The sequence below is a fragment of the Geotrypetes seraphini genome, chromosome 1, assembly GCF_902459505.1.
Source record: "Geotrypetes seraphini chromosome 1, aGeoSer1.1, whole genome shotgun sequence".
In the NCBI taxonomy this organism is placed as follows: Eukaryota; Metazoa; Chordata; class Amphibia; order Gymnophiona; family Dermophiidae; genus Geotrypetes; species Geotrypetes seraphini.
In genome coordinates, this window is record NC_047084.1 from 198,334,519 (window position 1) to 198,356,760 (window position 22,242).

Genomic DNA, 22,242 nt, shown 5'->3' on the forward strand with positions numbered 1-22,242 from the left:
TCAGAAGACCTGAAAAATCCAGTTTAATCAGCTCCTGAGGTACTGATCTCCTTGCTTGTACTGTGTATTGCAGGCTGCCATAGACTTTCATTGCAGCACATGTCTCTGGTGTCTGTGAGTCACAGAGTTTGGCGATTTTGGGGGGTGCTGAAATCGGGATTTTGGGTGGTTTCACTGCATGCTCTGGTCCCCCCATCTGTAAAATCATAAAATCACCATTTTTCCTGGGCAGTTTTAGGGCAAAATCGGCACCTGCAGCAGCTATCTTGGATTTTCTTTCAAGTTTTCAAAAGTATATGTTTTGGACTTAGAATCTTCGTTTATGCTCCAAACTTCACAGATGCCACCTCAGGACAGGATGGCATGGATTCTTGCCATAAATGTGGCGGATGGCTGACGGATTCGCAGCCGTGTGTCACATGCGCTGCGGCCTGCGAGGGGCATAAACCGTGCGTGGATTCCGCACTATCCTCCTCTGGAAAGGACTTGCTTTCCTCCGATTCTGCCAGAGATGTGATTGTGCGAGGAAGGCGCTTTTGAGAAATGCAAGCGCAGTTCAGGGGGAAAAATCTCATAAGTCTTCTAAATATTCCAAATCGGAGCCCCGCGGATCAGCTCTTGCCGCCAGTGACTATTTTCCATTGGAATTTGTGGATATGATGCATTCGGCTTTCATGAGAAAAAGGGCTATGCCTGCCTCTCCCTCTCAGACTCCGGTGCGGCAGTCTGTTCAGCCTTTGGATTCCAGTATTTCCATTTGCTCCCTTGCTGACAATCTAAAAGCAAGGGGCATCTCCCCGCCATTGCCTCAGTACCTGTGTCCATTTCTATGCCATTGCTGTCGCATGGCTCTTCAGCAGGGCCAGCTGATGTAGCTAACTTAGCGGATCTAGGGGATTCCCAGAACACTGATTTCCGCAATCTGGGAGAGGATCAGGCAGTGCGCAGGCTCTGTAAGTCCAGCCGCCTCCCTGATCTTATCTCTGAGTCCCTGTGGACATTGAATCTTGATTCAGACTTAAGAATTCAGGTACAGTGCGCCAACAGTCTTTAAACTCCTGGCCTTCTGTCCCTCCCAAGAGAAAATTATGATGCCAGGTCTCTGGCGAGGGTCCCCCGGATTAGCTACAGATAACCTCAGACCAGTGGGTCCTGCAGGTACTCAGGGAGGGCCTTCCTGCCGCCACCGGACTTCTTCCTTTCCTTTCCTGAGAGAAATCTGGACAGGGCCAGCAAGATGCGCCTGTTACTGGATCTGGCAGCCATAGAGCCAGTCCCAAAGGAAGGGTTCCGTGAGATCCTCTATTTACTTCGTCATGCCAAAAAAAGACTCCAAAGGTTGCAGACTGATTCTGGACCTAAAAACAGACAACGCATTCCTGCGAGTTCCGCATTTCCCTGATGGAACCGTCATGTTCTATACAGGCGGTGGTGGCGCCCAAGGAGTTTTTGACTTCTTTGGAGCTCATGGAAACGTACCTCGCCTACGTCCTCTTCAGTTATCCTCTCTAATGCGGTGGAATCCCCAGAGAGATGCGCTGGGGGTGAAGCTGCCTTGATTGGCTGCGGCACGCAGCAGTATGCTGTGGTGGTTGAACCCGGTCACTCTGAGCAAGAAGCTCCCTTTGCAGGGCTTGGACTGGGTGACCCTGTCTATGGACATGAGTATTGCCGGCTGGGGAGCAGTTTGTATGTCTGTACTAGTCCAGGGCCCCTGGACAGCAATGGAGAGCAGATGGTTGATCAATCGACTGGAGCTGCGAGTGATCCAGTTAGCTTTGCTGAGAATTCAAGGGAGTCTCTATTGGAACGCCGTCCATGTGTTCTCGGCTGTTGCTTATGTCAACTGTCGAGGGGGCTCGAGGACTTCTCTGCTGGGCTTAGAGGCTCAGATGCTCTTTGCTTGGGCAGCGTGTCATCTGTTGGCTTTGTCCGCGGCTCATGTGGCTGTCATAGACAACGTTCAGGAAGACTTTCTCAGTCGTCAGGCTCTAGACCAGGGAGAATGGTCCCTGTCCGGGCTAGCGTTTGAGGCCATAGTGCACCGCTGGGGTTGTCCCACCTTCGTTCTGATGGCGTCTTCAAAGAACAGGAAGGCGGACAGGTTCTTCAGCCGCCGACGGGAGGTCAGCAGAGAAGGAATCGATGCTCTGGTTCAACCTTGGCCCAAAGGGGAACTTCTGTATGTCTTTCCCCCATGACTCATGATAGGGTGCGAGCTGCGCCGGGTGTCCTCTCACAGGGGTCCGGTGATCCTTGTGGCTCCAGTCTGGCCCAGAAGACCTTGGTACGCAGACCTTGTGAGATTGAGCTCAGAGAGGTGTCTGTGTCTTCCTTGCTATTGGAGGTTACTCACTCAGGGCCCGATTGCACTTCAAGATCGGACCACTTTGGCGCTTGAGCGAGTGGCTTTGAAGGCCAGGGGTTATTCCTCTGTGGTTAACGCTATGCTTCAAAGCAAGCAGAAATCAATTGTATTGGCCTACGCAAAAACCTGGGGGTGCTTTCAGGCTTAGTGTGTGGGGGGTTCAGGTGGACCCTTTGGTAACGTCAGTGGCTTATGTTCTGGACTTCCTGCAGGCTGGCCTCAGGAAGGGTATGACAGTCTCTTCGCTCTGTGTCCTGATTGCGGGACTTTCCTGTTTAGGTCCCTCTTCGTTCAGGGGTTCTATGGCATCTCGCCCACCGTGACCTTATGACTGCCGTATCTGACGTGGAACCTGAATTTGGTCCTATGCTCCCTGACTCGTCTGCCCTATGAACCTCTGAATGGCATCTCTCTGAAAGAGCTTACCATTAAGACTGTTTTTCTTGCGACGGTCACTTCGGCGTAGAGAGTTTCGGAGCTTCAGGCTTTGTCGTGCAGAGATCCTTTTCTTCGCATCACTGTGTCAGCAGTGATTTCGCAGACTGTTTTCCTTTCTTCCGAAAGTGATTTCCTCTTTCCATGTCAACCAGGAAGTTCGGCTGCCAACCTTTGTTCCTTTGGGTTCCAAGTCTAAGGACCATGTTTGCGGTCTCTGAATGTGCGGCGTCTCCTTTTCAGATACCTGGAGGCCACTAATGATTTCCGTCTGTCGGATCATCTCTTTGTTCTAGCAGGCCCAGCGTGTTGGGGTCGGCCTGCTTCTAAGGCTGCCATATTGCATTGGATATGTATGGCCATTTCTGCTACCTGTGTTTCATTGGGGAAGAAAACTCCCCTTGGGGTGAAGGTTCGCTCTATCAGAGGCTTGGCAGAGTTTCTGGCGGTTTCGCCTGAGGAGATTTGTAGGGCGGCCATGTGGGCTTCGATTCATGCCTTTACTGGGTTTTACCGGCTTGATGCGGCAGCAAGGGGTGATGTGACCTTTGGTGCTTCTGTTCTGGCAGCAAGCTCATGCCCCTCCCCCCCCCCCCCCCCCCCCCGAATTGGGACTGCTTTGATACACAAGTTCAGCCTCCAGAGAGATTGCCCAAGAATGAAAGATTAGGTTTCTTATCTCTGCTAATCTTCCTTCTTGTAAATCTCCTCTGGAGGCTAAACTCCCGCCCATCTGTTTGTCCGATTCGCAGATCACCTCTTCAGTTACTGGTAAGCTGGATTACTGTATTTGACCAGACTCACTAAGAATTCCATACTTGTTCCCTTAGGTTGGGTTCAAGGGTTGTCAGGGTTCCTGAATGGAGCCCCATCTGAATTTCAGGTTGTGTCTACGTTAGTTGGATTTCTCTGTTTTGCAATTTGTACATGTTCAGATTTCTATTTCTTTTATGTATAAAAAAAAAGTTGGCCTTTTTTGGCTGTGGTTCCTTGTGTTTGATGTACTCATGAGTAGAATTGACTGGTAGCGGGAGTTCCCGCACCCTCTTCTTTTTTTCTGTTTCCTGTTTGCACTAAATATCACCGGCTTTTTGACAAATTGAGCATGACAGGAAGCTACCAGGCAGATAGACTAGAGGGGAGGGGACAAGTTTTATTAGCTGTGCAGCTGAGGCTAAAGAGGATGCAAGATCCCACGAGTTCAGCCTCCAGAGGAGATTAACACGAAGGAAGATAGCAGAGGTAAGAAACCTAATCTTTCATTATCAACTGCACTGCGTAAATAACCCCATACATCAAATCGTAGAGACTTCTGATGCAGGCCCTAGAGCCGAAATATATTTGTGTTGAGTCTTAACATCAGAATAATAAAGCACCTTAGCACCATTGGTCATCTTCACTGTGTTCATTTTTGGTCTTCATCCTGTGGAGGTATTTTGTTGTACAGTACTCCCCTGATATTTGCGGGGGTTCCATTTCAGGAACCCTCACGAATGTTGAAAAACCACGAATATGGTTTTTAGGCAGGGGAGACAGGAGAGTGCAGCCGGACCGCCGGTGAGTGAAGGAAATCACTTGCGATATGCTCCAACCACCTTTTCCTATACTAAAGTTGGGCCTCACCAATCAGGAGCTGCTTTGACACACAGCTCCTGATTGGTGAGGCCTGACTTTGGTACAGGAATAATTATCACCTACAGCTTTCTTGACCCTTATTTCTATATGTATAGTCTACCACTGCCTCAAAGAGTAATGCAATCAAGGAATAAATGGATCACAGAAAGGTCAGACAGACTGCGACATGTGACACAGAAACATACACCCTCACAGTTGCACCTACAGAATTCTTTTCCTCCATTAGAGCATTGCAGTGCTCAAGAAAGAACTGAAATCGAACTGGAACCAGTGAAGGTAACTTATGAGAAAAAGGAAGAGTAAGAAAGCTCAATCCAATAAATTATTACTTTTAGGGGATTCTATCATCAGAGGCATTAACATTGCAACACAAGTCAAGGAACCTAAAATAGTGAAGTGTCTCCCAGGATCCTCAGCTACTAGGAGTACCCAATAAATATTGTCTATAGTTAAGGAAGAAACTAAGAAGTCTAAAGCTGATGTTGTTATCCATCTGGGAACAAATGACCTAGCCAACAACTCTACACTTGCAGCTCAGAAAGCCTTTCGGGAGCTTGGTGAGGACTTGAAACCTTTTGTAAAGACTAGCTGCCTCAGAAGTACTGCCTGCATATGGAAAGGGAGAGCAAAGAGTTAAAAACACAGAGGACTTCAATAGGTGGCTCAAAGCCTGGTGTCGTCAAGAAGACTTAAGGTACATAGGAGGATGGGGAAATACATGGAAGGACAAGAAGCTATATTGTACTGATGGGCTACATATTACTACTGTTCAAACTCACAGAAAATGGCATAAATATTTCCTTAGAAAATGAACGATCCACTTATATCCAAATTTCTAAGGTAATAGATATATTATACTTCAACTTCCCATTCTCATTCTAATGTTTAATATATATGTTCTCCTTAAGACCTCAGAACCACCACTCCTCTGTCCCACCCTAGGTGTTTCAATGGGGAGATTCAAGTGGTGAACTCCTCACCGGTCTTTGTTATAATTTAGTTAGTGCTTAACTCTATTGCTCATTAATTATTGATTTGCAATTAATATCACTTATCTTGGTAATGGCAATATATTCACTTCTCACAGTGTATCAAGCGGTAGAATGAGAATGGGAAGTTGAAGTTGAAGTATAATATATCTATTACCCTACATATTACTACAGCAGGAAAAAGAATCCTTGCAGAGAAATTTAGACAATATATTTCTAGGCGTTTAAACTAGAAGGGGTGGGGGGGGATGGTGTATGTATGAAGGACAATTATAGAGGCCACCCTCAACAAAAGACAAGATGTGATGGTAGTAAGGATTGCAACATAAACAATTGCTTTGGGACATAACTGGAGGGTGTGCTGAGCTCCACTTCTATATGGGAGTTGCTCAACGCTGTAAGTATTCTCACGTCTGCAAGTCCAGTTCAGCATGAAGAAGAGACATCTCAGGGGTGATATTATGAAGATCTATAAAATAGTGAGTGGAGTGGAAAGGGTAGATGTGAATCGCTTGTTCACTCTTTTTCCAAAAATACTAACACTAGGGGGCATGCAATGTAGCTATTAAGAAGTACAGTAGATTTAAAACAAACTGGAGAAAATATTTTGTCACACAACATGTAATTAAACTCTATAATTTGTTGCCGGAGAATGGCCGCCTTGAGTTCTTATGGCCCAGTGGTGTAGCGGGCATGAGTGAGCTTTCCTTGTTCTTGCCCGGTCCTGAGCCGCTTGTTGAATGGATGCCCCGAGTTTTCGCGATAACTCAAGGTAGCCATTCACTGAGCGGCTCAGTGCCGGATAGGAGCGAGGAAAGTTCACTCATGCCTGGTACACTGCTGGGCCATGAGAACTTGAGGTGGCCATTCAAGGAGGGCTCAGTGCGGGGCAGGAGCACAGAAAACTCGTTCCTGTCCGGTACTCCACTGGACCACCAGGGATTCAAAAAGGGAGGTGGGAGGGAAGTAAAAAGAAAAAAATTGGCAGATTCGGCTGGGATAGGAGATGGGAAGGATCCCTCCTGTTTCAGCCTACCAGGTCATACTGCAGGCCCGGTGGAAGCCTGCAGGACATTGGGAGAGAAGGGGGGACAGGGCAGGGAGGGGGGGCTGGGTGCATATCCTCGTAGGGAAGGAGGGGGGCTGGGTGCAGAGCCTGGCAGAGGAGGGAAGAGGCAGGATACAGATCCTAGCAGAGCAAATTAATATTAACTGCCCTGTCCCGCCCCATCCTGCCCAGCCCCATCTTATATTCAGTGACCTTTTTCCTTCTTTTTGGGGGAGGGGGGAAAGGGTACTTCATCTTATACTTGGATTGACTTATATTTGAGTATATACAGTATTTATTCCTGTTTATTTTATTGTCAACATCTTTGCTATTGATTATGAAAGGCGGTTTAGTAAACATAATAAATCACTAGTTTTGGAGATGCTGTCCTAAAGAGAAAGCTGAATACTGTAAACTCTCCACTTAGTGGATCCTAGATATCGTCTCCTTTTGTTTTTCTTTATTCTTCAGAGACTGCCATGGGCAAGAAAATCTATGCTCAGAGCAACAGTGATTCTGAATATATCCAGGCTATTTACAAGTAAGTTTAAAAAATAAAAAAAATTCCAACAAATATTTATGTTAATAGTTACCTACAATTCTGTTAGTAATGTTAAGGTTTCTAGACTCTAGACTCTGATAATAGAAAGTTGTCTAAAATTCATTAATTTAAAAAAGTAATCATCTTGACAAACTCAGTGAGATTGATATTCCAAACAAATAGAAACATGACAGCAGATAAAAGCCTAATGGCCCATCCAGTCTGCCTATCCGCAGCATCCACTATTACTTTGTCTCCCTAAGAGATTCCTGAATCGATATTCAGCAGGCTGCAGTCAGTGTTTGTTTATTTTTTTGTTTGGATAGGGGTTTTTAAATGTTGACCATGGCTGACCAGGATATTCAGTGCTGGGCCATGTGCGGGCTCTGGCACTGAATATCTGTGGCTAACTAGAAGACCATTGGTCACAAGATCTTATGTGGGTTCTTGGCAATATTCAGCCGGGAACTATATGAGACAGTTATGCAGGCCCCAGATGAATATTATCTGGTACCTGTGCCGTAATCATAGGGGTCATTCCATGTCAAATAGACCAATTTTGAAAATCATCCACGCTCGACCTCCTCAAAATTGAATGAAGTTTTATGTGTGGACATTCACTAGGATCTCAGACTAAATTATGCAAAATTTTTTGGCTGCAGCTAGACAAAACCTATTTACTGACATTTTTGGATTAGTACAACCCCTGGTACTCAGTTCCTGTACAAAGTTTGGAACCTAACATGAGCTTGCCTCCTTTAAATGGGCCAGCAAACTATATGGCAAATGTTACAATAAGAAATGTAAGTCCTACTTTGACTCCTCATTGCTCCTGATCTTTACGTTGATTCACGCCATAACTGGACAAGTAGTCATGGCCCATGACATACATATAGGATTTGCAATAGGAGACATACATGTAGGAGTTGGAACCAAATGAAGGCATGTTACTTTTTCATGCAAATTTTTGCGGGGGGTTTTTTTTTTTAAAGTGGGGGTTTTTTAAATATTACTTGAAAGAGTATCTTTTTTTGCTGCCAAAGACACCCTGTTTCATCTCGGACCCGGCCTTGCTTTGGTCATAATTGAATTCCCAAAGACAAACAACATTTGCAAGCGCAGTTCCTATGTTATACAGAGCAATTTTTGGTGTCCTATTGTGTAACTTGCAAATGAGTTAGAGATGTGAGGGTGCTGCCAGTGGGAAGGCACTTCTGGCCCATCTCATTCACCACCAGAATGGGGCTTCATGGCTGTACTAATGAAAAGATATTTAATGGAAGGCGTTCTATTAGATTTAAGAACTTGCAGCAAACTAGCTTTCGGTGGAGAGGCTGAACTCCTGAGGAACTCTAAAGAGCACTAAGCGGGTCAAAATCTATTCAATCAGCAGATTCAGGTGGGGTAAACAGGCAGGGTGAGTGGAACACAGGTAATCACTTCTGGACACCATGACTATCTCACCAGAAGTACCCCCCCCCTTTGACTTGTGAACATACACAATTACTCTGGTGACGATGTCTTCCTACGGAAAATAGAAGAAAATCACATTGAGCATGCCATAAAAAGGATTTCTGCTTTTTCTACAACCCACTTCTGCAAGCTGCCTGCTATTTTCTACTTACAACAGAACTGAGCACAGTAATCCAGATGAATTTTCACGAACAACTTATACAGAAGGGAAGATTAGGCTGTTACTTCAATAATCTTCTTTCTTGTCACTAGGTCTAATAAGCTGGACGAGTGGGTTATCTCCCTGAAACTGCTAATTTCTTGTAGAAGGATGTCATCCACATCTTTTAGCTCTGCCTTCTTCCCCAATGGGCTATACCTTGTCTCCTCAGTTTGTACCAAAGTAGATGATCCCTACTCTAAAAGAAGACATAACAAGGAGGAAGAAATATAGTGAACAATGTTAGCACAAATATCTTATAAGCTCAGGTGGAACGAAGTAGCTGCCAACTTGCATGTAACCAGCACTAAGACTGATAGGAGAAATTTCCAGCTCTGGACCCACAATCAGTTCAGGAGAGTATGCAGAGCACCACAGAGAATAAGTATAGATGAAGAAAAGAGGTCCTAGGACAGAGCCCTGAGAAGCCCCAACTAATAGCAGGATGGCAGTGAAGGAGAATCCACAACTGCATACATTAAAGGTGCGATGTGAGAGATAGGAAGAGAACCAGGAAAGTGCAGAGCCCTGGAATCTAAGTGAAGACAGTGTGAAAAGCAGCAGAGGTTGAGAAGGATGATGATAGAATAGAGGTGTTTAATTTGGCTAGGAACAGGTCCCAACAAGAAATAATGAATCTTTGAAAGCTCCACTCTATATCAGATCAATCCCAATTAAATTTGACACAACCATAAAGCTTCTAGGTGTCATCCTTGATGATAAACTTTCCTTTAACAAACAAATCGGTTCAGTTGTCTGCAAATGCTTTTTCAAACTCAAAATGATTGGTTCTATATACAGTATACCCCCACAAATTTGCGGTTCGCGGACTCAGTCATTTGCGGTATTTTCTGACCACCTCTTCTGGTCAGAAAATACCATGAATGACTGACCAATGGAAAAGCTTTCAATGCTCAGCCAGCCTTCCCTTCCTCAATCTGCAGTCTTCCTGGCTGCGCACCTCCTTTGCCTCCTCCTACAACACATTGAGCAGAAAAATCACCACCACCAATCTCCAGGGATGCCGCCGACTAAGGCAATCAGGGCACCTTTGCTGGGGCTGGTCATGGGGAAACCTCGAGGGTCAGCACTCAGCACCATGCTCAAAGCTTGGAGATCAGCCCCACGCTGACTCCTATTCAGAGGGCCAGTTTTCCGCGAGCTTTGCAAGTTTTACTCAGCCATGCGCTCAATAGCTTCACAAAGCTGATTACAAGCTTCAGCGAATTCCTGAAGGAGCGAAAAGTGACACAGGTGCAAATGAGCCGAGGGAGCCCCTGAGAATAGAATGGGATCCAGCACTCTCCTCAGCCAGGCAGTGGTAAGCCTTGGGAAACCAGGGGTCATTATCTGTTCCCTTAAGCAGGGACTCAGAAGAGGGAAAGGGAAGCAGCACAAGGCTAATAAAAATGCCTTCTCTGCATCTTAACTTATTTTAAAGCCAGAGAAGGACTGGTGAAATAAATGATCATCGAAAGAGAGGAGGAGGAGTGTCCAGTATAGTACTCTTCCAATGTTCGCGGTTTTTTCAACATTCACGGTTACATTCGCGGAGTGACCCCCGCAAATTTTGGAGTACTGTACTTCTCTTTTTGACATCAAATTCCTCACCATTCTCATTCATGCATTAGTAATTTCTCATTTAGACTATTGCAATTCACTCTACCAGGGCATCACTCGGAAGGAAATCGGAAGGCTTCAAATTATACAGAATACAGCTGTTAATCATTTAAAAAGCCAAAAGATATGATCATGTTACACTTCTTTTAAAAGTTGCCCTTTGGCTACCTGTTGCACACCAGATTACATTTAAAATATTTCTTTTAAGATAAAATAATAATAATAATAACTTTATTCTTCTATACTGCCATAATTTTGCGACTTCTAGGCGGTTCACATTGAAGAGAGCTGGACAATCAGCGAGTTACAATATGTAGAATAGTCAGTGAAATTATAGTAAGTGGAATCTTAAAAAAATGCAGCGAATTACAATGTACAGTTTGTTAAGAATTTCAGAGAGGACATATTATAAAAAAAGCAATGGAACAAGTGTTTGGTGTAATTACTGTTTAGGTGATATATCTGTCGAATAAGGCAGTTTTTATGACTTTTCTAAAAGCGTCGTAGGTCAGTCTAGCTCCATTAATGTAGTTGTCTAGCCAGTGTTGTTTGTTTGCTTGGTACATAAAAGTTCTATTCAGAAATGTTTTGTATTTACAGCCGGTGATGCTTGGGTATGCAAATAGCTTGCAGTTTCTGGTTTGTCTTTTTGGGCTGTATAATACAAAGTGAGATAGCAAGTATGTAGGAGCTAGTCCCCAGACTAGCTTGAAGCATATGCAAGAGAACTTGAATATTATTCGTGCCTCGACTGGCAGCCAGTGCAGTAGTCTGTAGTAGGGGCTAACATGGTCGCTTTTTTTCAATCCAAATATCAAGCAGACCACTGCATTTTGAACAATTCTAAGTTTCCTCACTGTTTGGTTTTTTTTGGGTATACCCATATAAACGATATTGCAATAATCCAATGTAGAGAGCACTAGTGATTGCACTAGTAATCTGAATGATAATGGGTCAAAGTATTTTTTGATGGTCTTTAGTTTCCATAATATCAGGAAACATTTTTTTACCACTATATTTGTGTGTTCTGCCATTCGCTAGCATTTATTGATAGATTCTTAACACTGTATACTACCTCAAGGTCACTTTGATCCACTATCTTCGCTCAATTCCTCCATACGTCAAGATAGCTTTACAAGTAGTTTTTGCCAAACTTTTGGCTGTCAGTACTTCTTTCAGTATGTTCCTAAAGGTCTTTTTCAAGACTACCTGAAATAGAGATACCACTTTAGTATCCTGTTATCAGTTTGGTATGTCCACTGAGGAAGGCAGTGTTCTGCCGAAAACAGGATCCTAGTTGGAACTTCCCATAGGAACTTTCATTAAAATCCCTTGTGTTGTACTGTGACATCAACTTTGCCTTTCTTTTGTTTTGTTTTCATGACAGTACTTTCCAAAATTTTAAATATTGGAGAATTTGTTAGACTTTGGTCTAATTTGTGTTACCTTTAAAGTGAATCTGTTTAATATTAGTTGTAGTGAGATTACCTCTGGAAACGTATGTTTTGAACCTGGGAGAGATTTTCTGAATTTTCTGTTTTATAGAAGGGTTTAGCTTAGGGCTCTCTAAATTGTTTAGTGGTTTCTTTTTTTTTGTGGTGGTGGTGGGGGGGAGTGTTAAGCTAGTTAACATTCTAATATTACAGATTTTGTTACTGTTAACTAAAGACGATACTCCCACCCCTTTTACAAAGCTGCATTAGGCTTTTTTTATTGCTGACCCCATCAATAAAAGCTCCAATGCTCAGAATTCTATGAGCGTCAGAGCTTTTACCGCTGGAGCTGGTGATTTAAAAAAAAAAAACCCTAACATGGCTTTGTAAAAGGGGGAGTAAATCACTTAGTTCCTGATGGGAATAAGGTCTTGCCTTTGAGGGGGGGGCGTGGCTGTGCCCGTAGGAGATGGCAGCGTGAAAACGGAGCTCCCGCACCCAAAGTTAAGAATCAAAATACTACTACGATCCAATAATTTTTATATAGCAGTGGAACACGCCGAGTGAAGTTATAATCAATTTGATTCAAAATCTGTGAGTTTATAGCGAAAGCGATGGCAGATAAAAAGGTTAACAAGCGGCACAAACCGGAGCCGACATCACCTTCTAAGACGCCATTACCGGATGCTACTTCAGATTGTAATCGTGAAATCCTTTCTGAATTAAAGGAACTTAAGGGATTGATGTCAGATACGAAGTCAGAAACCACTGAAATAAACGAGAAGCTTACTAACCTCACAACGGAGCTTACCCTGCTGCAGACTCGAGTTAACACTCTGGAAATCAAAATGGACGTGACTAACAACAACGTGGCTGAGCTGAGTAAACAAACTTCTCGTATTACAGCTTTGGAGAGGGAACTTGAAGATAGCAATAACCGGTCTCGTAGAAGCAATTTCAGAATTCTGGGTCTTTCCGAAGCTATTCCAGATCGGGATCTCATTAAACATTTAGAATCCTGGATTCCAAAAATACTCGAGCTCACCTTCAAAAAGGACTTTGAAATAGAAAGGGCTCATCGAGTCCCATCGCACCGTACAGCTAATAATCGTTACCCGAGACCGGTTGTGGTGAAATTGCTCCGGTACCAGCAAGTGATAGACATTATGCAGCGCGCTAAAATAAAAGCGCCACTGAAACACGAGGGAGACACCATTCTCTTTGTGCCAGACCTAAGTAAGGTTACTGCTCTCAAGCGCAAACAGCTCCTATCGTACAGACCTAGACTGAAGCAGCTCAATGCTAGATATGGCTTGATGTATCCGGCCAGAATGAGGGTAACCCTCAATAATCAAACCAAAGATTTCCTCACCCCTGAAGATCTTGCTTCTTTCCTTGAGCAGCAATCCCCGACTCCTATCCACCAGGTTTGATGAGTGCTGTGTCTCTTTCTGCATGCTGCACAAACATCAAAGGATCTGCATGGCACCTCCTTTCTAATTTGAAGTCTTTTCATGTTATGATGCATCCTCACTCACCTGGCACTCTAATGTTCTATCGATAGGAAGGCAGGACTTAAATGGGAAGCCAAGGTGGCAAGGGAGCCCCTTCTGATGATTCTCACAGGTCGTGACCTGTTTGGGCCGCCGCGGGAGCGGACTGCTGGGCAGGATGGACCTGTGGTCTGACCCGGCGGAGGCACTGCTTATGTTCTTATGTTCTTATTTATGTTCACTTTAATATCTTTAAAGTAGTAGTTTCTTGTTTTATTCTCTGCATGTGGGTGCTCTGTCCCTGCCTTCTTTACCTGCTGTCTAGCTGCACTCACGTAAGGTTTTTCAGAGATGTTTACATCACTTTTTCGCTGTGTTTCTCACTGTATGATGATGGTTTATACACTGCCTGCATTGCTATTATTTCTTATGACAAATGTTGCTATGGGTCACTTATATTGTATAATTGTATGTTCGCATCTTTTCCTGAATATTATATAGATTGTTTGAATGTCACTTAAAATTGTTTCCTTAAATGTGAAAGGGCTTAATAATAGGATCAAAGCAAAAAAGGTTTTGACATATCTGGAAGATTTATCCCCGGACGTTATTTTGCTACAAGAGACTCATTTGGATGAATCCGCTTCAAAGAAAGTCAAGCTGCCTTGGGCTCTCCCTGCCTACTACTCACCTGCAAGTGAAAAAAAGGGGGGAGTGTTAACTCTCATTAGAAATTGCCCGAGCCTCAAAATTCTCTCCTCTTCCTCAGATGTGAATGGAAGATGGGTCAAAGTTTCCCTTGCATGTGGTGTATCTAAATTCTCAATTTATAATATATATGCACCAAATGCAGATAGACCTGAATTTTACCATGAAATCTCAGCCTTGATGCTTAAAGGAGATGACTTCCCAATCATTCTCGGAGGCGATTTTAACTTGGTGCTGGATCCAGTTCAGGATCGCAAATCTCATGTTAAATATAAAAAAACAAAATCTTGGTTTGCTTTGCAACAATTGTCTAAATCTTTTCATCTATCTGATATATGGAGAATTCTGCATCCTGCACAAAACGAATACACATTTTTCTCACACCCACACTTATCATATTCCAGGATTGACTTCTTTCTCGTAAATAATACACTCATACCAGATATCATTAATACAGAAATCAAACCCATCACCATCTCAGATCATGCTGCTATTGTCCTAAAAATAAACACCAACACCCCCTCTGCTACACTGAAACAATGGAGATTTAATTCTGCTCTCCTCCAAGACCAAAAATTTGTAGAACACGTCAAATCGGCCATTGCGGAATATTTTTTCTTTAACCAACCTGAATATACGTCTTGGTGCAGTTGGTGGGATGCTTTTAAGGCATATATTAGAGGAGTTATCATTGCCTATGTCGCTCACATTACATTACATTACATTACATTACATTAGGGATTTCTATTCCGCCATTACCTTGCGGTTCAAGGCGGATTACAAAAGGTTAATTTAAAAAGACAGAATTACAATGATTAGCTAGAGAGGTAAGTTGTAGATCTTAAGAGCATTTAGAGGTCGTGTTGTTATTGCTGTTTCAGGAATTTCTTGAAAAGTGTGGTTTTTATTTCTTTTCTGAATGTCCTATAGTCTGGGGTGGTCATCAGAAGGTTGGAGATCTGGTTGTCCAGTCTTGCGGCTTGAGTGGCTAGGAGGCCGTCGTGTAGTTTTGTTCTTTTTACTTCTTTGATTGGGGGGGGTATGAATGGGGAGTGCGTTTTTCTGTGTCTGGTACTGGGTGCTTGGATGAGGCGATTGTTCAGGTATGATGGGCTGTCTCCGTGTAGGGTTTTAAATAATATGCAGTAGAGTTTGAAATGGATTCTTTCTTGGATTGGGAGCCAGTGTGAGTTGATGAAGGCTTCAGTGATGTGGTCATGTTTTTTCAATGAGTAGATGAGTCTCAAAGCTGTATTTTGGATTGTTTGGAGTTGTCTTATCGCAGTTGCAGGACATGGAAGGAAGAGTATGTTACAGTAGTCCAATATACCTAGTATTAGGGATTGTACTATAAGTTGGAATTGTGTTCTTTCAAAGAATTTTCGGACTTGTCTCAGGTTTCTCATGATTGCGAATGATTTTTGAATTGTTTTATTTATTTGCGGTTGCATTGTGCAGCATCTGTCTATGGTCATGCCTAGTAGTTTTATGGTGGTTTGGATGGGATATTTGGTTGCGTTTATGTCTAGGTTGGTTGTGGTTTGGATCTTGTCATTTTCTAGGAGGATGAATTTGGTTTTGTCTTGGTTGAGTTTAAGTTTGTGATTTTTCATCCAGGTTGTGACTGCTTCAAGTGTTTGGTGAAGTTTGTCTGTCATGGTAGGTTTAGAATGATCATATGGGACGAGGATGGTGATGTCATCCGCATAACTATAGGAGGTTATGCCTAGATTATCCAGATGCGTTCCTAGAGATGCAGTGTAGAGATTGAAGAGGGTAGGGGATAGTGGAGATCCTTGTGGTACGCCGCAGGGGTTTGACCAGGATTCTGACTTTTCTTTGTTTGATTTTACACTGTAGGTTCTGAGTTTTAGGAATCCTTCAAACCAGGAGTATACTTTATCTGAGATGCCTATTGCATCTAAGATCTGTAGAAGGATGTTGTGGTCTACTAGGTCGAATGCCGCCGATAGGTCCAGTTGTATGAGTAGCATTTTTTTCCCTGTACTAAGTTGTTGTCTGACGGTATCCATAAGGGAGCCTAGTAGTGTCTCTGTGCTGAAGTTTGTTCTGAAGCCTGATTGCATGGGGTGGAGTAGGTTATGGTCCTCTATGTAATTGGTGAGGAGTTTGGCTACTAGGCCTTCTATAATTTTGACATATAGCGGAATTGAGGCTATAGGTCTAAAGTTAGATGGGAGGTTTTGTGGTGCTTTTGGGTCTTTTTGGATTGGGGTGATGACAATTTCGCTGAGATCAGCAGGGAATGTGCCTTCTGTGAGCGTGAATTGGATCCATTGTAGAGTTATAGTGCGGAATTTTACACTAGAGGTGGTAAGGAGATATGAGGGGCAATGGTTGAGGTCACAGGAGGCATGGCTGTATTTTTTGTAGAATTTGTTGAATTCTGACCATTGTATGTTAGGGAATTGAGTCCAAATTCTGTCTGCTGCGATTGCCTCTTTTCCTGTAGGGTGGGTTGTGATTGGATTTTGATGGGATGGGTTAAGGATGAGTGTGGCTCTGGTGTTGGTGATTTTGTTCTTGAAGTGTTCTGCTAAGAGGGTGGGTGATGGTGGAGGTGTGTTCGTGGAGGTTGTGTATGGTTTGATGTCTGTTAATTCTTTCAGGATTTGGAATATTTTTTTGGAATCTTGGGTTTCCGTGCCTATGAGGTTAGTATAGTAGCTTTTCCTCTTATCTTTTAGTAGATTTTTGTATTGTTTGTTGATTTTTTTCCAGTCGGTTTTTGTTTGATCTTGGTTCTTTTTTCTCCATTTTCTTTCTAATCTTCTACACTGTCTTTTGAGTTGGAGTAATTCATTATCAAACCATTGGTCTGATTTCCTGCTGGTTCTGGTTTTGGTTTGTAGGGGTGCCAGATCATCAAGGATGTTGGTGGATACATTTTTCCAGTGGGAGATGAAGTTTTTTGGGTCGCAGTCTTGGATAGTTTCGTCTACCTTTGACCAGAAAATGGTTGGGTCGATATGTTTGCGTGAGGTATATGTGGTTTTTTTTGATTGAGGTGTGTGTTTGGTCTTGGTCCAATTGATGTTGAAGTTATAAATGTAGTGGTCTGACCATAGGGATGGGGACCATGTTCCGTTAGGAGTTTGGATTGCTGGATTGGATGGTTGGTGAGACATGAATGCAGCAATGTCCAGTTGATGACCTTTTTCATGAGTGGTTTGTGGGTTTAGGATCTGGAAGGATAAGGCATTGAGGAAGGATAGACAGTTATTTGCTGGTGTGGAGGTTGTGTCTTCTAGGTGTAGGTTTAGGTCTCCTAGGATGAGGTTATATTCAGCTGTTAGTGAGTTTTGGTAGATGAAGTTTTCAAATTCAGGTCTCACTGTGGTCCAGTTTCCTGGTGTTATGTAGCAGAGCAAGCAGTTTAGAGAGTTTTTTAGTGTTGGGTTTGTGAGTTGACACGCTAGGAAATCCATTTGTGGAGTGGATGTTTTCTCAAGTATGTTTAGAGTTAGGGAGTTCTTGAATATTATTGCTAGTCCTCCTCCTCTTTTTTTCTCTCTGCAGGTTACTGTTATTTTGTATCCTGGCGGGCATACTTCTTTTATTCTAGGGTCTGTGTCTGAGGTTAACCAGGTTTCAGTGAGGAATAGGCAGTCAAGTTTTTCTGTTTTTATCCAATTTTTTATGTTTTCTGTTTTGGGTCCTAGTGCTCTGATGTTAACATAGGCACATGTAAGGGAGGTCGTGTCAGTCTGGGGAATGTGAGTTGTTTCCGGGTATATGAGTGTTGTGGGAGATGGATGAGATTTTGTTTTCGGAAGTGTTGATCTTCTTTTCCAGGTAACAGTGATGGAGTGTTGAGTGCTGGTGTGGTGGTTCGAGTTTCTTGATGTGAGTATTCTTCTGTTGGGAAGTTGGAAGTTGGTTGTACTGGAGGATGTGGTTGTGGTGGGTAAGTTGTTTGCTGCTGCTTTCCAACTAGAAATGAGGAGGATTATCAAAAGGGTGGCTAGTGTGTGTGTATGCAGGGAGAGCTTCATTTTTGATGTCTGGTTCGGGGGGGCGGAGCAGGGCTCCCACGCTGGCCCGATCTGGCTGGCTTCTGTGAAGTGGTGCGCTGGGTCGTTTTTAAATGTAATATGTCCTCCGGCTGGATTGGGGGGGCGGAGCAGGGCTCCCACGCCGGCCCGATCTGGCTGGCTCGTGTTGGTGCTGTGCGCTGGCTTTTTTAAGGTAAAATGTCCTCCTTCTGGATCGGGGGGGGGGGCGGAGCAGGGCTCCCACGCCGGCCCGATCTGGCTGGCTCGTGTTGGTGCTGTGCGCTGGCTTTTTTATGGTAAAATGTCCTCCTGTTGGATCGGGGGGGGCGGAGCAGGGCTTCCACGCCGGCCCGATCTGGCTGGCTCGTGTTGGTGCTGTGCGCTGGCTTTTTTAAGGTAAAGTGTCCTCCTGCTGGATCGGGGGGGGCGGAGCAGGGCTCCCACGCCGGCCCGATCTGGCTGGCTCGTGTTGGTGCTGTGCGCTGGCTTTTTTATGGATCGGGGGGGGCGGAGCAGGGCTCCCACGCTCCTCTCCTTGTGCAGAGGGGGCCGGAGAAAGAGTGCAGAGTCCTCCGGTGTTGTTTTTTTAAAGTCGGCTCTCCTGTGCCGGGAGGGGGGCGAAGCAGGGCTCCCACGCTCCTCTCCTTGTGCAGAGGGGGCCGGAGAAAGAGTGTAGAGTCCTCCGGTGTTGTTTTTTTTAAAGTCGGCTCTCCTGTGCCGGGAGGGGGGCGGAGCAGGGCTCCCACGCTCCTCTCCTTGTGCAGAGGGGGCCGGAGAAAGAGTGTAGAGTCCTCCGGTGTTGTTTTTTTCAAAGTCGGCTCTCCTGTGCCGGGAGGGGGGCGGAGCAGGGCTCCCACGCTCCTCTCCTTGTGCAGAGGGGGCCGGAGAAGGAGTGAAGAGTCCTCCGGTGCTGTTTTTTTTTTTTTTCAAAGTCGGCTCTCCTGTGCCGGGAGGGGGGCGGAGCAGGGCTCCCACGCTCCTCTCCTTGTGCAGAGGGGGCCGGAGAAGGAGTGAAGAGTCCTCCGGTGCTGTTTTTTTTTTTTCAAAGTCGGCTCTCCTGTGCCGGGAGGGGGGCGGAGCAGGGCTCCCACGCTCCTCTCCTTGTGCAGAGGGGGCCGGAGAAGGAGTGAAGAGTCCTCCGGTGCTGTTTTTTTTTTTTCAAAGTCGGCTCTCCTGTGCCGGGAGGGGGGCGGAGCAGGGCTCCCACGCTCCTCTCCTTGTGCAGAGGGGGCCGGAGAAAGAGTGTAGAGTCCTCCGGTGTTGTTTTTTTTTAAAGTCGGCTCTCCTGTGCCGGGAGGGGGGCGGAGCAGGGCTCCCACGCTCCTCTCCTTGTGCAGAGGGGGCCGGAGAAGGAGTGAAGAGTCCTCCGGTGCTGTTTTTTTTTTTTTTTTCAAAGTCGGCTCTCCTGTGCCGGGAGGGGGGCGGAGCAGGGCTCCCACGCTCCTCTCCTTGTGCAGAGGGGGCCGGAGAAGGGGGCTCACCAACATAAAACTCAGAGAGAATTATTAACTAAGATGGAATCTGAAATAAAACATCTAGAATCTTTACATCAACAGACTCCTTTAGATATGATACTACTGAAGGAGCTTGGTAAGTTGAAATTTCAATACAATGTTCAATTAAGTAGAACTGCGGCTAAGTCTATATTTCAGCAATCTGCTACATATTTTGCTGATAATAACAAATGTGGCCATCTTCTAGCTGCCTCCCTCAAACACAGAGAGAGTAAATCGACCATCTCTAGTATTACTTTACCTGACGATTCCATACTAACTCATTCTTCGGATATATCCCAAGCATTTATGGAATATTATCATGTACTATATACATCAGAATTGGACAAAGACTACTCTTGCTCCTCTACTTTCTTATCAGACTTGCCTCACCCTACCTTAGATATGGCTGATAAAGATCTACTGGATGCTGATATTACAACCGAGGAAATAGCATCTGTTATTAATACTATGGCCACTGGTAAATCACCAGGTCCTGATGGTCTTACAGTGGAATTTTACAAAGAATTCCAAGAAATTTTAATTCCTCATTACTTAAAATATATTAAACACCTCATAGAGTCTGGTAATATCAATGGTTCAATTACAGAAGCTACCATTATTGTTCTACCCAAACCAGGTAAAGACCCAAGGTTCATTCCTAACTACAGGCCACTATCCCTAATAAATGTTGATGCCAAAATATTCGCTAAATTGCTCTCGTAGAATACAGTTAATTATACATAAAATCATTGAACCTGATCAGTGTGGATTTGTTAGTGGAAGATACCCCTCAGATAATACATACACGTTTTCTAATATTATTTCAAGACTTCATTTACAGTCTAACCCGCAACAACTTTTAGCCGTAGGTCTAGACGCTGAAAAAGCGTTCGACAGGGTGGAATGGCCGTTCCTCTTCCATACATTAAAATGGTTTGGCTTCACCTCAAGTTTTATACAGAAAATCCGAGTCCTGTACTTGTCACCTACCACTAGGACCTGTATAAATGGTATTTTATCCTCTACATTTAATCCTAATAGAGGAACTAGACAAGGATGTCCATTATCTCCATTGCTGTTTGATATTGCCTTGGAGCCCTTACTGATTGCTTTTAGAACCAATCCTAATATAATAGGATTCCATCAAAATGAAACAGATATAACAGTCTCGGCTTATGCGGATGACATACTGTTATATGTTACGCCGCCTTCTTTACCATCACTTTTATCAACGATAAATGACTACTCCTCTGCATCAGGATATAAATTAAATACGTCCAAATCTATAATCATGCCCCTCAACTGTTTTGAAGTTGAACAGGAAGTTAAGCAATATGGATTTTTATGGTCTGCCTGCAATATGAAATATTTGGGAGTATTCCTGGCTCCAACCATAGAGGAATCAATCCAGCTCAATGCTGATTACTTGATAGATATGGTGAAAACCCTTACTAGCAAATGGTCCCCCCTAAATCTTTCTTGGTGGGGTAGATTAGAGTCTATTCGCATGGTAATTTCTCCCAAAATAACATATGTGCTAGGTATGCTTCCTTTCCTTCTCCCTAAACATGTTTATAAAAACATTGACTCTTTACTTACTAAATTCATATGGAACAACAAACAGCCTCGCATCGCTCTCTCTAAACTGAAAGCCAGCAGAACACGAGGTGGTGTAAATTTTCCCAACTTCATCCAGTATCATTATGCATTTATACTTCGACATTGGACGAAAACTTTGCCGAATACACTGTGGGCACCATACCCGCTTGGGTCAACCTAGAACATGGCACCTATGGTATAACTAAATTACAATGTATAGCGGGAGTACCCCTTTCAAAAAATGAAAAGACAGATCCTATATTGACATCTATGAGGACTGCTGTGGTACTAATTGATTCTGTATTACCGATCCCATGGTCTACAACCCGCCTTATTCCTCTTTGGAATAATCCTTTAATCACTATTCAAGGCAAACCAATATCCTGGTCCACATGGCAACAACATGGAATATGGTACCTACAAGATTTATTGGGTCCGAATTGCTGGCTCTCCTTTCAGGAACTCTCCAACAAATTTTGCCTTGATTCATCTGAATTCTTTAAATGGATGCAAATTCGTCATTGTCTAATCACATCATTCCCTAATGCGACCAAAATAGATCAACGCCCTAGTCTTCTTACCCTTATTTCTCAAGTTGTTAACATGGGGGGCTCAGCTTCCCTATGGTACAAAACGTTTCTAGGGAGTACTCAAGATGATCCTCCTATCAATGAAGTCAAATGGTCACATGAATTGAGCTTACCTTCTGATGCTATAGATTGGAAATCTGCCTGGTCTCAATTATTCAAATCTATAAGATCAGCATCCTTGCTTCAATCTATATACTTTTTACTTCATAAAGCCACGTGGACACCTGTCCTTTCCAACAAAATAGACTCTTCATTGTCACCTAATTGTTGGTCTTGTCAACAAGACATAGGTACACTGAAGCACTTATTATTTGAATGTACTTATATTACAGGATACTGGTCATCTGTGTGGCAAGTTATATGTAACATATTTGACTTAACTGAAAGTCTATCTTTACCCATTGTAATTCTGATGTCACAGGGGCTACAAACTTCACTAGATACGAATAAGGCTAAACTATTTACTATTCTAATGTCATTGGCTATTCAGACCATTTTATATAATTGGAAAGATACATCTAAAGCTGAATTTCATGCTTGGTGGAATGTTGTTTGTTTAACAGGTAAATATGAAAAGACTAAAGACTATAGCGGAACGT

At 43.8% G+C, this 22,242-nt stretch overlaps 1 protein-coding gene across 4 annotated transcripts in view; it reads left to right on the forward strand.

The window, feature by feature from the left end:
* LOC117360138 (cytochrome P450 4V2) overlaps positions 1-22,242 on the forward strand; it is a 129,016-nt gene that overhangs the window by 23,219 nt on the left and 83,555 nt on the right. For all 4 annotated transcript variants that reach the window (XM_033943880.1, XM_033943862.1, XM_033943889.1 and 1 more), the window contains one exon: positions 6,947-7,016. In XM_033943880.1, coding sequence (XP_033799771.1) covers positions 6,947-7,016 — 70 coding nt within the window. The remainder of the gene's footprint in view (positions 1-6,946; positions 7,017-22,242) is intronic.